The 16,654-nt window shown below is 35.1% G+C and overlaps 1 protein-coding gene across 4 annotated transcripts in view; it reads left to right on the top strand.

The window, feature by feature from the left end:
* Positions 1 to 16,325, top strand: part of TBC1D19 (TBC1 domain family member 19) — a 141,998-nt gene extending 125,673 nt beyond the window's left edge. For all 4 annotated transcript variants that reach the window (XM_049108719.1, XM_025438657.3, XM_025438658.3 and 1 more), the window contains 5 exons: positions 3,049 to 3,158; positions 5,254 to 5,345; positions 9,303 to 9,418; positions 14,840 to 14,910; positions 15,901 to 16,325. In XM_049108719.1, the coding sequence (XP_048964676.1) occupies positions 3,049 to 3,158; positions 5,254 to 5,345; positions 9,303 to 9,418; positions 14,840 to 14,910; positions 15,901 to 15,975 (464 nt within the window). In that variant the 3' untranslated portion in view covers positions 15,976 to 16,325. The remainder of the gene's footprint in view (positions 1 to 3,048; positions 3,159 to 5,253; positions 5,346 to 9,302; positions 9,419 to 14,839; positions 14,911 to 15,900) is intronic.
* The last annotated feature ends 329 nt before the right edge of the window (positions 16,326 to 16,654 follow it).

Below are 16,654 nucleotides of genomic sequence, written 5' to 3'. Positions count from 1 at the left end.
AAAAAATAAAGGTCATCATAATTTCTCAGATGATTGCTTGACAAATTAAGATTAGAACATACTGTGAAAGTGCTCCTGTGTTGACCATGTTCTAATCCGATGGAAACCAGAGATACACGTTAGTATTTAGTTCTGATAGGTGTAAAATGAGGTTGCTTAAATTCCTGAACTAATTCTCCTAAGTCTTTTAAACAAATAATAGGTCAGAAAGAATGTGGAAGGAGGGCCAACACTGAGTTCAAGTCTATGCTTTCTCCAGACGACTGGCATACACAGCAACAATTTCACTAAAGCGTTCTTATGTCCTGCGGTACAGTACGAAAAGCGCATGTGCAGGCTCGAAAGCCCTGAATGCCTTTCTGGCCTCACATGTCATTGAATAAGGAATGCAAGAAGCTTAATGAAGATTAGCAAGAGGAAGAATGCTCTACACCTAATGCTATTTAATTTTTAAATTTTCACATGTTGCATATAAACATGTTGAAGAATATTGTCACCCACAACTGCTATCTCCCCACCTTTACACTAAACAGAAATACTTTAATGCTTTACTTTTATAAAAAGAATCAGCAGTACATTAACACTTTTCATTGTAAAAGCCCCTCCGTGTTCAACATTAGACAATAATGGTGAATGACACAATGTAAGACTTTTAAAACTAGCAGACAATGAAACGAGTTCAGAGGACCTAGGAACTTTGCATTATGCCTCTCTTGATGGTGTTGATCACAGGCTTGAATTACAGAGCACTCTACTTTATTCTCTTGAGCAACCAAAATTTCATAACAGGATACATAACATTATGATGACCTTTCAGCACATTTCTCTTTTATAAATACGTGAGGATTTTAAAGTAGAGCACCCCCAAAAGGTTAAGAATATAAATTTTTACATCTAATAATAAAAATATTAGCCTCTTATCTATTTTAATTTCAACTGCAAGAATTTTTCAAGTAAACCGTTTTTAGAAAGTGAGCTTGAGTGATTTGGGGGACATTAATGATGTCATGAAAGTTTAAATCTTCTAGTGATTCTTAGGCAACAAAATACATCATTGACTCTGACTCTGCTTATTCACATTTCTGGTCACTTAAGTAGGCTAAGGTTTAATGTTCACTAAGGAAGTAGATGATGCAAAATGTTCAGTACAGAATCTCTTTATACTATTTTAGAAATGTATGTTGAACATCCACAAACCAAATAGGGAAATGTATTTTAAATAGAAAATAAACTCATGTAGATTTCTTATATATCACATATAAAAGACTAAAGCTTTTTCATTTCATAGCTATATAAGGAATTCAACACAAACAGTAGTGGTATCTTGAGTAATAATAACTGATTGTGAAGGTTTTTGTATTATACATGTTTGTAAAAAGTGCTAATTTTAAAATTCTCTTTTATTCCTTCACTGGAAATGATAATAAATAATTACTGAACCCATAAAATCTTTAGATTTGGATTATAGATTTTTACATATCAATAATTTTAAAAGTTAAAGGAAAAAATATGCATAAAAAGGTTATTAAATAAATTTCAAAGTTTCACTTTGAATTTATAATAATATCATGTATTTGTGCCACATTATTTTTTTCTTAGACTGTTGCAATTAGAATATGAGTTATTCTTTTTAAATATATAGAATTACCCTAATTTGGGCTATTTTAAGAAATAGCAATTTATTTTGGTGGTAAAATAAGTTTTTAAAGTTAGTTTTAAAATGGAAAGATATGCCTGTCAGTTTTTAAATGTGTATGTATATAATGTAAATTTTTCTTTCTATATATACAAGTAGGTTTTTTTGTAGGTATTTATTTACTCCTCTAAAATTGATTTGTCTCTCTTTTCCCCTTCAGAAAAAGTGAAATCTCTCCCTTGCATTGCTAGCTTTTGATGATTTACTCATCTGTAATACTGTGCGCTGCCATTTAGCCCAGATAATTGATTTTTTTTATTTGTAAGAATTTAACATTTTTTATCATTTTTCCTTTCACTTTGTCAAAAAAAAAAGTGAGTTGAGTTGGCTCACTGCTTTCCCAGATAACTTAATGCCTACTGCCCTCAGGGCATTACTGATGGAATATGGAGCCTTAGAATTTCTAATTTGTCTGTTCTATATCATAGCTGAAATTACTCGGTAAGTCATTTTGTATTAAAATTAATATTTAGGTAATGCAGTTTTATGTATCTGCGTTATAAATGTGTTCATGCTGCCTAAAATTCTCGATGTTTGAGAAGATAAAAAGCATGACCATGTCAGTCCAGAATAATCATGTTGTTACACCAGCATCTGAGATTAGGACTTTCTGACATTCAGTTGTGGGATGTCTGATTGAGTTGACCCCCCTGTGCTTAACTGCCAAGAATTAGATGCAAAGGAAAACTTAATTCAGCATTCATTAGAGAAATGAATCCATTGTCTGAGAGTTATTTTATTGTAAGTCTATAGAAACTGTCTTTGTACAGGTTGAGATTCACCAGTCTCAATGACCAATAATTTAAACTGTTAATCAAAATTTTTATTTTCAAAAACAAAAACAAAATTTTTATTTTCAAATTGAATTAGTTGAAGACCATGATTCTAAATGCTAATTATAAGTCATCTTATATTTTCTTACTTGACTTCCAAAATATAAAACTTTGAAAAACTTTCTGGATCCTTTGTGGAACAAAGTAAAAGTGAATTGCCTGCATCTCACTTTCTTACTATTTCAATTAAAAAAAAAAAGAGATACTTGACTTTACATAGTCTTTTAAAGTTATTTTGTGTTTTTAATATGCCTCTATATGTAATTCCATTGCATCATTCTGTTAACTTAGGATTATGATAGCTTTTAATTAATCCTTTCCTTATAATTTTTAAGGCCTCACTTTTTACATGTGTATATATTTCCATTTCAACATGAAGAAACGATATATATGATTTTTAAACTTGTCTTTGAATGAATATTACTATAAAATTGAATTATTCTTTCATGTTTCATTAACTTATTTTCTTGAATTTTAATAGTTCTGCAATGTTATCAATTAATTTCTTTATTCTTTCAGTTGCACCACTTTGTTTTCTATACCATGAACCTTCCAAATTGTATCAGATATTCCGTGAGATGTATGTGCGTTTTTTCTTCAGACTCCATTCCATCTCTTCTCATCCTTCTGTAAGTTCATAAAAATTGAATCAAATTAGACTATAATCTGTTTTCTTTCCTTAAGAAAGCCTCCCTCAGTTAAATTATAAAGCAAGAAATTTTAATTTGTGATGTCAAGCGACATATTTCCATAGAATAAATGAAAGAGAAGAAGAAATTGATATTTAAGTATTTTTGGTGACAATTAGGGAGAAAAAGGGCCTTTATCAATTGCAGTTACATTATCTTTTATATGTTAACAGAAAAAAACATATAAAAATGTCTGTATTGTTCACTTTGACAAGGATGCCTACCCTCTTTGAACACTGATGTCCTCATCAAGATGAAGTTAATATGTTAATATGTTTCTGTAGTGCTATAGAGCTGCTATTTTTATTATTGTTTTTGTCATGATTATCATCATAATTTCTTCTTTGTTAATGAAAATCAAATATTTATTTGTCGCTTATTTTTCAATTTCACATTTGGCTAGTTATCAGTTACCATACTAGATATTTTCTTTGTGTTTATTCAGTAGATAGCTCTGTTGATCTCAATATGAAAATCAAAGAGGAGCATATTGGGAGTTGAACATTTTTATCTGTTTTATGTTGGCCAGTCCTTTATCACATGTTTTTTTCCACCGATGAGCCTGAGTTAAAACAGTATTTATTTTACTTTAGTTATACTTTTTTCACCTTTGGGCCTGCTGTGGTCCATTTGTGGGTAACTTGACTAACTCTTACTAAATTGGGATGTATCAGGGCTAACCAGATTTCCCTGAAGGGAAGACTTTGTGGCTGCTATTAAACTAAATCACTATTGCTTATCCCTCCCACTTTAACCCTGTGTATTCCTAGTCCACCTCCCTCTGTTTCTACCTTGCTCTCCTCCATTGCTAGTGAATGCTGACAAGTAACAGAGATCCAGGATGTCTCTGATGAACAAATAGAAGCACAACCAATTATCTTGGGTTCCTGCTCTCTGAGACAACTTGAGTTAGTGCTTATCTTACACTAATTTTTAGTCTAGAGTAATAAGAAATATATGAATAATTCTGTTTTCTGTACCATTTTATGCTTCAGAGTTTAAAAAATTTTTTTAATTTTAAATTGGCTGCCCAGTATACACCCACAGTTTTCTCCCTGTGCAGAGCACTGGAGCTTGACATCAGGCAACCCTGGATATTCCTTCTCTATCTCCATGCTGACCCTGAAGTGTCCTTTTTCAGTGAATTGGTTGGGCCAGCCCTGCCTCTGCCCTTTCTTTATTCGGTGGAATAAAGACTTACAGTTGGTCAGCTCCTTTTCTGGCTTGCAGCCAGATTGAACTATTTGGAACCATGCCAGCCTTTTTTCTTTGGAAACTCACAAAGAGGATTAAAACTTCCTCACAAAGATCAACCCTGAGGAATGCTGAGCTACAAGAAAGACTTTATTCAGAGTTGTCAAGTAATAAAAGCACTTAAAAAACCATCTGCTTAAATTGGTTACCTCTTGTCCTCTACAAATAATGCCCTGATAAAAAGTAGATTTCAATTAAAAAAATATCAAACATTCTTGTTTGATAACTTCCTGATGCAAATTTCAAGCAGTCAGTAGTCAGTCTTCCCCTGGGAATCGATTTCAAAGAAAGAGTGAGAAAAGCAGGAAATATTTTCCTGGATGGGTGAGGCAGCTGAAAGGGAAGGGACATATGGAAGGAGAGTGTAAGGGTGTGGCTATAGTAGCAGAGAAATACCTGGAAACTGGAATGCATCCAGAAAAAACTAGTTTGCTGGACATAAGTGATAATAGAGGGCTTACAAAGTAGCAGGTTTTCTATAAAATGATGTTTTCCTTAGACTCTGTATATTGTATACCAGATTATAGGAGGATCCTATTGTATTAAAAAGGAGGCTCCTTAGCATATCTATAATAGTTTAAGTATCCATAAATTGGGGGAAAATGTATTTTTAACCACAGTATTAGACATCATTAGAGCATTTCCAGTTTTTTACTTTTAGACAATATGAGAATATTTATATTGATAATTTTTCCTCATTTCCATTTGCATACTTTATTGGCAGAGTTAATTTTTAAATACTAAAATGTATATTTCTTTTGTGTTTTGTTATTATATCCAGGGTATTGTGTCCCTCTGTTTGCTGTTTGAAACTCTTCTTCAAACCTATCTCCCCCAGCTCTTTTATCATCTACGAGAAATTGGAGCTCAGCCGTGAGTACCTTTCTCTCCTAATTGACGAATAGATAATTTGACCTCAGAAGGTTCTATTTCATCATTGTAAAGCACTTTTTTTTTGGTATATTTTTTTTATTGGAGTTCGATTTGCCAACATATAGTATAACACCCAGTGCTCATTCCATCAAGTGCCCCCCTCAGTGCCCATCACCCAGTCACCCATAAAGCACTTTTAAAGATAGAGTAATTCTTTAGAGAAATTAAACTAAAAATATCTCCAATAAAACAATAATATCAAGTAGTAGATGGAGCTCTACATTGTACCAAAAATTCTTGGGAGCAAAATCCTAATAAATTCTTATTTGCTAGAATTTCTGTGGTTGGTATATGAATCACCAAAATAAACTAATTTCTCTTCATAATTACAGGTATTGGCCAAAACTGAGGCAGAAATTTGTGAACACAAATACCACCTAAGAAATGTGATAATACCAAACCAATACTAAATCACAACTCTACATATTGTAGGGTTACCTCTTCACTTCAATATTATTGATTCTCTTCTCTTTTTTTAAAAATAACAATGCCTAAGGCAACAGAAGTTTCTAAATGATTTATTAATGTTTTGTCACTCTCTTCCCCTCTGTGAAACTAGTTTCCCCTCTTAGGGCATATTTGAAAGAAGCATTAACTCTTTGAGACCACAAAAGTAGTTAATGGGAAATACAATAGTAGTTTAGTATTTGTCTTTTCTACACTTGAATCCACATCAGATAGGTGGGTGGGTGGGTAGATGGATGGATGGATGAGTGGGTGGGTTTAAGAGACAGACCAGGATTTAAATTCTATCTACTAAACTGAATAATCCTAATGAAGTAATTTAATTTGACTAAGACTCAAATTCTGTAAATCAAGATAATTCAACTTCCTCATATTTAAAATCAAGAGAATCACAGTGATAACACCTCTCTCATTCTTGATATTGATAATTGTTATCTTCTCACTTTTCTTGATTGTTTGGCTAGCAGTTTATTAATTTTATCCTTCTTTGAAAGAACTCTGTTTTGATTTTCTCTATTCTTCTGTCTTTAATTTCATTAATTTAGCTCTTATATTTATTATTTCTTATTCTTGCCTTAGGTATATTTTGCTCTTGTCTTCTTAAGGTGAAAGATCATGAGTTTGATACCTTTCTCTTTTCTAATGGAAACAATATTATTATAAATTGCTTCAAAGCACTACATTACCTCCCCACAACAAATTTTGATATGTTATGTTTTAATTTTCATTCAATTCACAATGTTTTTTTCAATTCTTTCTTTCTTTCTAGAGAGAGAGAGAATGAGAAAAAGAGATCACACACAAGAGCAGGGAAGGGGGCGGGCAGGCAGAGGAAGAGAAGAGAGAGAATATTCCCCTCTGAGCATGGAGCCTGGTGTAGGGCTCCATCTCACAACCCTGAGATCATGACCTGAGTCAAAATCAAGACTCAGACGCTTAACCAACTGAGCCATCAGACGCCCCTCAGTCTACTATAACAAATTACCATAAACTGTGTGGCTTTTAAACAACAGAAACTTATCTCCCACAGTTCTGAAAACTGAAAGTCTAAGATCAAGGTGATAGCATGGTTGAGTTCCAACGGGGACCCTCTTTTAGGCTGCAGACTGCCAACTTTTTATTGTATTTTCTTATGGTGGAGAGCAGAGAAGAGAAACAAATTCTCCCTTGACTCTTATGAAGGCACTAATCCCAACCTTGAGGGCTTCACCCATTAACTATTCACATTCCAATTACTACCCTAAGACCCTCCCTCTCTCCTAATACCTTCACCTTGGGATAGAGTTTCAACATAGAATGGAGTGGGGGCAATGGGAGGACACAAACATTCAGTCCATAACAATGCCCTGGGGTTTATAATATACATTTTTAATTAATCACATTCTACCTTCAAATAAACTCCAGACCTGGGTGGCTTCACTGGTAAATTCTGCCAAACATTTCAGGAAAAAATATTTTTTCTCTTTGTATTTAGTTCTCAGAAGTTTGATTATGATGTATCTGGGCATGGATTTCTGTTGTGTTTATCCTTTTTTGGAGTTTGCTGAGGTTCTTGAATCTTATGTAAGCTTATGTCTTTTGCCAAAGTTAGGAAATCTTCAACCATTATTTTTTAAGTATTTTTTTCTGCACTATACTTATTCTCCATTTCCTCTAGGATTCCAGTGTTGAAACTTTCGGTCTCATCCCCAAGGTCCCTGAAACTCTATTCATTTTGTTTTCAATCCTTTTTGATTGTTCTGATTAGATACTTTCTATTGATGTATATTCAAATTCACTGACTCTCTGTCATTACCATTTTGCTTTTGGATCTATCCAGTGAGGGTTGTTTTTGTTTTGTTTTGTTCTGTTTTGTTGTTATTGTATTTTTACTTTTAAAGTTCCCATTTGGTTCTTAACAAAACTCAGAATTGTGCATTAATAAGGGTAAATTTTACTATCCATAGATTATACCTCAATAAACTTTATTTCTAAGAAACTTATTCTGCGCTATATTTGGAAGAGGGCACAATGTGTGGCGCTATTGTCTAATAAGACACGATGAAAGACCTATTAAAATGAAATTGGATGATATTAATAATTTGGACTTAAAAGTCAAATGATTTTTTTTTTTAATTTAAAATGTCTGGCCAAAACTTTCTTCGGAATTTATAAACAGATGTTCTAAAACCAACCAAGAAGTTTAATTTGTCAGTACTACTCCCTACATGTACTTTGTTATATTAGAGTAATAGTTTTCTAGTCTTGAGGAATTTCCGAAAACTTGGGGGTCTTTTTTGGTCTTAAGAGAATGAATATCACATCAACAATGGCAGTCTCTAAGTCCCTTTCTCTTGCTTTAAAAAAATAGCACAGATACTTATCTACATAATATTGTAACAGCTCCAGCTAAGAGTTTGGCTAGCACCTCTCAGGGGCAGGCAAGTGATATTTAGAGGCTAATAGTACGGAAGTGTGAGGGACTGGTTTCTCTCTTAAGGCACCAAAGCTACGGAGTTCATTTCCTGATTGCAGACATAAATTATTATTGTAACATAACCTATTTACAAATAGTGGGATCTCATATCAGGTTTTGGCTTTTTGTGGGTTTTTTTGGAAAAATCATTTGACTGTTCTGGTTGATCTTTCAGAGTTCTGATAATCTCCCCTTTAAAATGAAGGGTTTGAAATTAGAAATCTATTTCCAGGGTCCCTTATAGCTTTAAAACTATTTTTCTTTGCCTTTAAAGACTACTGCCTGTTGTTTTTATTCAGCCTATGTAACGATTTGACTGAAAAATGTAGGAATATAATTTATTGAATTGGAAAAGTATACAGCTACCAAGCATTGAAGTATTTTGAATAAAAATTCAAATAATCATGAGTTTTGAGCTGTTAAGAACTGTTAACTCTTAAGATCACCTCATTGGTAGCTAATTAGTAGAGACCCTGAAAAAACAGAACATAAAAGTGAGTGAATTTTCAAAAGGCTGAACTAAATATATTTTTTAAGATTTTATTTATTCATTCATGAGAGACACACACAGAAAGAGAGGCAGAGACATAGCAGAGGGAGAAGCAGGCTCCATGCAGGGAGCCTAATGTGGGACTTGATCCCGGGACTCAATCCCAGGGCTCCAGAATCACGCCCTGAGTCGAAGGCAGGTGCTAAACTGCTGAGCCACACAGGCGTCCTGCAAAAGGCTGAACTATAACAAAGCAGATATAATTTTTCTTCTTAATACATTGAGACTGCTAATTTGACGACTCATGGTTTCTCACCATTGCACTTCTGCAGCTTTTAAGAGGGCCTGTGAGATTTAAATGCATAGGTGATGTCTAAGACTCACAAAGAAGTTAACAATAGAATTGGTTGGCTCTCCTGATAACTGCCTTTTTGTGAGAAAAGAAAAGCCACTGGTAAAATCTGTTTTCTTTTTCCTTTGCTTACAGACTTCGCATATCCTTTAAATGGATGGTTCGAGCTTTTTCTGGATACTTAGCTACAGATCAACTCCTGCTTTTGTGGGATAGAATCCTAGGATACAACTCTCTGGAAATTCTTGCTGGTAATAAGTGTTTGTTTGTAAGATACATGTTTCTATAATAAAGTCCCTTTCCTTTCTAACATTCACCATCTGTAATTGCAATTTGAGTCTAGAGTTATCTGTCATTTCTAATTCCTAATATTTAATTGATTTATCTGCCTTAGAAAACAAGTACTAAAGTTCTGAGATCTAGATACCCCTATGTAATTCCCAATACTAGTGTATTCCTAGTCTTTCCTCTTTGCTCCCAGGAAAAGTCCATTTTTAGTTTAGCCAGGGCTTGCTTACTCTCTTCTCAGCACCTGTGAGGTCTCTGCAGTGGAGTGTAGGAATACTTCAGTTCTATTCCTGGCTCCTCTGCCTCTCTTAGCATCTGTTCTATGCCCCTTCTCAACCACTGCCTAAAATCCAAACTGACACTGAGCCTCTCTGCAAAGCTGAAATCTCAGCTTTTCTGGACTTCAGTTTCCACTGAATTCAAAACCTCTTCCTTTTTGCTAGGAGTCTCTGACTCCTAGTGGTTGAATTTCCTCTTGTTAGGTATTCTCTTAAGCCAAAAAAAATTTCATCTTTTTTTTCAGGAGGCCACAGGTTTTTCTCTTTTTTTATAATTAAGCAGTTCTCACAATAGGTATACACAAGATATACACAAGACAGCTATTTGATGACACATACGGTGCAGATTTCTTGTTAATTATATTATTTTGCTTCTCTTATACAAAACAGTCTCAGTTATTTTTATCATTGGGATTATCAGGAAATTCAAATAATTAGCACAAGGGTTTCACAACCGTAGTTGGAGGGCAGAGAAGTTGGCAAAGTGCTAGGTACAACCTTCTCCAGTTGTGTAATATTGAATAAATTATTTAACCTGCGTGAGTCTTCGTTTCCTTACCTTATATTGATAGCATTGTAAGGACACGTCTCTGGGTTTGTGGAAATAATGTTTAATTGAAAAAGACCCTTTACTTGCGGAAGATTCTTTAGGTACCATATTAACATATTCTTGAGTGCTGAGGTGTCTAGAGTAATTGTATGGCATTTCAAAAAGGAAAATTAGAGTAATAATAAAATGCCATGAAGATAAACATCACCCTTGGTGCAATTGGAGATACCAGTTACTGACGTTAACAATCCTAGTATCCTTCTACCTCAATTGGGTTTTAAGCCCACACAGATATGACTTAGGAAAGGAGGGCCTGCCCTCATTTCTCTTAGCTGAATGGCAGTAGTACATGTAACCTAGATCCTAGAGGTCGTCAGGTCTGGCTTGCTTGTTTTCTTTCTTTTTCTTTCTTTTTCTTTCTTTCTTTCTTTCTTTCTTTCTTTCTTTCTTTCTTTCTTTCTTTCCTTTCTTTCCTTTCTTTCCTTTCTTTCCTTTCTTTCTTTCATTTTATTTATTTATTCATGAGAGACACAGAGAGAGAGAGAGAGAGAGAGGCAGAGGCACAGGCAGAGGGAGAAGCAGGCTTCATGCAGGGAGCCTGATGTGGGACTTGATCCTGGGTCTCCAGAATCAGGCCCTGGGCTGAAGGCAGTGCTAAACTGCTGAGCTACCCAGTCTGCCCAGGTCTGACTCTTTTAGACATGTCTGACAGGTAGTCCTCATCCTCTGTTTGAACACTGGTCCTTGTCTGACAACGTAGCCAAAATGTACTCCTATTAAACCAGGGTCATCATCATGTTTTTTCTACTTTCACCATTCCCCAAAGCTTCTACTTTCCAGGCTAAGACATCTTGTTTTTTGTTACCATTTCTCAGGCAACAGGATTTTAGACTTTAAAATAAATAGCAAATAAACCTCCTCTGGGTATGTCCTAAGTTTTGTTGAAGAGTGTTGTATATAGTTTTTTGTATCATTTCAAAAAGATATTAGAGAATGTTAAAGAGGTTCAATATAAGAAAGTACTTTCTAATAATGAGGATTTTTCAAAACTAGAAGGGGCTTTTTAACTGTCACTCAAAGGTTAAGGTTTTCCACTGTGAAAGAAATGTTGAATTGGAAGATCTTCAAGACCTCTTCCAGTTTAAATTTTCTCATTCTATGACTTACCACCCGTCAGCACACTGAAGTCAGAGAGAAATAAATGAATGTTGAATGATGTAGTTGCTCTAAACTAGGCACTCTGCTGCAAGCTCAAAGCATTAATAGAAGTGTTACTGATGAATAGGTAGAAATACAATATGCACTGTTGTATCCATCCACTTTCCCTGAGTGTTTTCTTAAGTCAACAGGGAAAATTATAGAGCATCTAGAAATGGAACTAGACTGGTGGGAACTCCCATACCATGAGTTCAGATAAAGAGCCATGGGTATACCTACACAGAAAACCATTTTGTGTACATATACCCAAATTAGTTTTTATTATTTCAGACATTTTTTGGAATGGATATTTTGGGACCACCTTTTTTGCCCAAGTTAGTCATTATATAGTCTTTACAAGTTTTTAGTAAATATTACTGGCTTTAATTATGAATTAATTAGGGTCTTTTGAAAAACAGTTTAGAGCATAAGTGTCTTAATGCTTGTGATAGAATTGCTTAGAATTAAAGCAATGAGAATAGCTTTTTTTTTTCAATGAGAATAGCTTAAAAGACCAAAAGTAAATATTAGAGTTTCTGAATTTCCCTTGAAGTGTGATTGCAGTTGAAAATATCCCAAAGTGGAGATCTTTTCTCCTTGGCAAACAAATGTGTTCTGCGGAAGGGCTGGGCAAATCAAACATGAAGCAGACGCAAAGGAACTTCTGTGATGTGACACCAAGATAAATAAAGGTTATGAGCACATAAGCATTTTGGATGCTGAGGTCAATTAGTGAGCTGATCTTTTTTTCCCCCTCTTATCTACCTTTGGAAAAACAATTTCCCGCCATGTAAAACTCTTTCCTGCTACAGCAGAAAATTTGGCCATCCTGTCAGGCTTTCACCAACTCTGTTAAATTATACACAAAAAAGGAAGTAGCAGTCACACTCCTTACCTTCTCAAATGTCACCATTGTCAAAATGATTCCAGATATTAGGAATCTATAAAGAAGTTTCTGGTCCACAGAAATTATTTTCTTTGATATTCTTATAAATTTAGGAGCTTAGTGACTTTAAAGTAGTGTTCTCCTTTTCAGTTAAAAGGTAAATTCTTTGTCCCTGACCTCTTGTATCCTTTGTTACATATTAAATAATCCCCAAGTTTTTAAATTTTGTTTTACTGGTACCATCTTTTCTTCCCTTGGAGTTTTCCTCTCTAGCTAGTTGGATTGCCTTTTTTTGCCAGACTGTCCAAAATCTGTTGTACCCTAGAAAAATGCCTGCTTCCCAGGTTGGTCTAGTTGCATTCAGTGTCCTTCTGGGGAAATTAAGGGGTGTGGATGCTGACTTGTACTCCTCATGCACAGCCACCTACCTGTCAGAGCCCAGCATCATGATGCATGGCATCATGCTTCAGGCCATCCCTGGAAAACCATTCTGAAGGACAACAGAGATTACAATTTAGAGGAAAGCACCCAGAGTTTCATGTCAGGGAAGAGTCATTACTATTTACCTTCAATCTCAATAAAACCATCACATGGTGAATGCTCTGGCTCCAGAGCCAAGGTTAAGTTTTCACTCTGCTATTTTCTTTCTTTAAAAAAAAAAAATTTTTTTATTTGTATTATTTATTCATGAGAGACACAGAGAGAGAGAGAGAGAGAGAGGCAGAGACACAGGCAGAGGGAGAAGGAGGCTCCATGCAGAGAGCCTGACGTATGACTCGATCCCGGGTCTCCAGGATGACACCCTGGGCAAAAGATGGCGCTAAACCACCGAGCAACCCAGGCTGCCCCTCACTCTGCTATTTTCTACCTGGGTGACTCTGAACATGGCTTCCAAACTCACTGGGCCTCAGTTTCCATCTTAATATAATGAGGCCACCAATGGTACTTGACTCATGGAGTTGGTATGAAAATATCATTAGCATTATTATTAATATTCTCATAGTAAAAATGTATATATATAGTTGCATTAGCTATGCCATATATTTGGGAGCCAATCTTTCAAATAATTTTGAAGATTCCGTACCATTTATTTTCTAAATTTCAAGGACTTTTTGGGTAGAAAGGAAACTACCACCACTGGTGATTAAAAAAAATAAATAAACGAGGGAAGTCGAGTCATCTTTAAGCAGTATTGTGTCCTTGTCAGGATACCTACCTCTTACATGGGTCCTTTCACTTTTCAAGATGACACATTCCCTCATGTGGGGTTTTATGTCAGGTTACATAATAAGAAAGATTACACATTAGCATTACTTTCTTGTCATATGCATATGATTGATAGAAACAAAAACTCAAATATTGCTTTCTATTCTATGTACATTATTGATCTTTAAGGTGTCCTATAGTTATTTTTTCAAAGTTTCAACTTCTTTTTCCTAGAGCCAGTATTAACGTAAATTTCAGAATCAGTTCACAGCGGCTCTCCCCACAGACCTATCCATTTATGAACACTCTAAGAAAGTCAATGCAGAATACAAAAGTATAACAAAATGTTATAAAAATATTTTTAAGAAAAATATTGCACATTTCTATCAGGATACCTTGATACATATGAAACATCTGATATATTTAAAAATACAGTCTCAAAAAAATTTTTTAAATAAAAATATAGTCTCCATATAACTTTCCAGAATCCTTTTTTTTTTTTATAAAGATTTTATTTATCCACAGGAGACACAGAGAGAGAGAGGTGTAGAGACACAGGCAGAGGGAGAGGCAGGCTCCATGCAGAGAGCCCGATGTGGGACTTGATCCCGGGTCTCCAGGATCACACCCTGGGCTGAAGGCAGCACTAAACGGCTGAGCTACCTGGGCTGCCCAACTTTCCAGAATCCTATTGCATTAGTAAGAAACACCTGCATCAAAATAAACCTTTATTTATTTATTTTTATTATATTTGTTTTTTATTTACTCATATTTAAAAACGTATGATGTGGGCATCCCGGGTGTCTCAGCAGTTTAGCTGAGTTTAGTTTTTAGCTGAGTTAGTTTTTAGCTGAGTTAGTTTTTAGTTTTCCCTCTGTGTCTCCGCCTCTCTCTCTCTCTCTCTCTCTCTCTCTCTCTGTCTCTCATGAATAAAAAAATAAAAAATCTTTTAGAAAAATAAGTTAAATAAAATAAAACCGTATGATGTAAGTTATAGATATGAAATAAAACAATTTATAAATGGTTCTTTTAAGAGCACTGAATTTTCCTTTTCCCAAAACGGTGGGATTCATTTTACCTAGCCATCAGGCACTCTGTCCTCCAGAGGAGATGATTTCCATTCATCACAAGACCTTAACTCAGAATGCGTGCGTGCAGTCCTGTAAAGCACTAGTTCTGAGCTCTCCTAGTAGGTTGTGGGCAGAGCAGTAAATTTGTCAGGCTGATGAGTAGGCCAGCAGTTGAAATAGTGTGCATTCTTTTCCAGTGCTGGCAGCTGCTGTGTTTGCTTTCCGAGCAGTGAACCTGATGGAGGTGACATCACTGGCTGCAGCTGAAGTAAGGATAAGTTTCACTCAGATGGGATGGAAATAGTTCCTGAGAGATTGCCAGGCTCGGGCACTTCAGTCTCAGATGCATAGGATACACATTACTCATAGCCTAATTTTTTAACTCGGGTAAAACTATAAGTTTCAAGCTAAGTAACATCAGGTATTCAGAATTCCTGAATTAGGTGAAGACAATCTTCTTGTGAATGAATCACAAACAAGATTATTATAGGAAACCGTTATAACCATTATGGGAAACAAGATACCCAGTAATTTTAGTAGCAACTACCGGGGCTTTGGTTGGATTTTCTTATTATTGTTCACGTCCACAGTATTCTGCTAGAACAAAGAAAAACTGGTTGAGAGAGTTAAAGAACATGCATTCGGATGACAGAGTAAAGATACATGGCTTTTTGGTTATTTTTAATAATGAGTTAATTCTTTAAAACTGGTTTCTTTTCAATAGTATAATTTATACCTGAAACACAGTTCAATTAAATGGTGGCTTACCATATTACTCTATTTCCTATCTCTCATAGAAATTTAAATTTTACCCTTAAAATAGCTGCCTACATTCTTTGTTTAAAGGGAAGAGGATGTTTATGCATCTTGCGATTGAATAAACATTAGTTCCATCTCAAAATGATTTCCTGAAGCCAGATACTCCGCACACTAGAATAACGGGACCAAGATTCATAATGTACGTTTATTTATAGAAGCAAGTTGAAATGTTAGACCTCTTATAAACTCCTGCTACCTTGTATATTTGAAGAAGGCTCAAGGTTATTTTCTACTGCACGTTTGAGCATCTTGCACATGTTGTAACATTAAGATGTTCAGAAAAGAGGAGGGAGGGTGGAGCTTCAGTACAGATTTAGGACACATGTGAAAAACTTAGGGTGTCAATGCCAGAATTACATTGCAGTGTGTTTCTGTTGTGACTTCCCTTTGCCAGTTAGAATACTGATATTAATAATTCTTTTTGTTTTTTTCGTTTCAGGCCGTTCTTGCTGACCTTTCTACTTTAAAAGTTATGCCTCTTCTTCAAATTTTTCTGTTCGCTACTGTCACCTGATCTCCTTCAAGGTCACTGACAACACATCTAGTTTTTCATTAAAAAATAATCATGAACTATGCAAACTCTGCATAAAACCAAAATTAAACTTTGCATATAAGCCAATAAAGATCATGTTCCCTCTTCAGTTAAACCTAAGTAGTTTTTCACTTTTTGAAACAATAACTCCGCACACCAAATATTGCACTGCATGCTGCTGATTTTCAAGAGAGAAGCAATAGACGTAATTCCTGCTAAATTGAGCATAGTATCTCTATACTCCTGACTTGTAAAAGGCATGTAACCATATATGCAATAAGAACGAAAGATACTGTAATAAACTTGAAGAGGTAATGTAGCCTCTGGGACAATTTTCTTATGTCAGTTTGTAAATTTATCTCTAGATAATGTATCATTTTGTCTTGTAAATTGCTCTTCACTCAGAGCCAGGGGTGGAGTAGAATGTGGTAAGATTTGAAAAAGGTAATGGAAGTCAAGCGTACTTTGGTCTTCTTGATGACTTTTCTCTCATCCGAGATCTTCTAGATCCCTTTCCATTTTACTTCCCCCTGAAAGGTCTCAGTGGGGCAGACCAAATACAGGTGTCTCCACCTGACAGTATCTTCTTCATCACTTTCCTGAAAAAAGAACATCACGGAGTGATGCCATCAAACTCAACCTTCCGCCTCTTGCTTAAGAA

The sequence above is a fragment of the Canis lupus genome, chromosome 3, assembly GCF_003254725.2.
Source record: "Canis lupus dingo isolate Sandy chromosome 3, ASM325472v2, whole genome shotgun sequence".
Lineage (NCBI taxonomy): Eukaryota > Metazoa > Chordata > Mammalia > Carnivora > Canidae > Canis > Canis lupus.
Note: the sequence above shows the minus strand (reverse complement) of the source record. Positions and strands in the feature narration are given on the sequence as shown.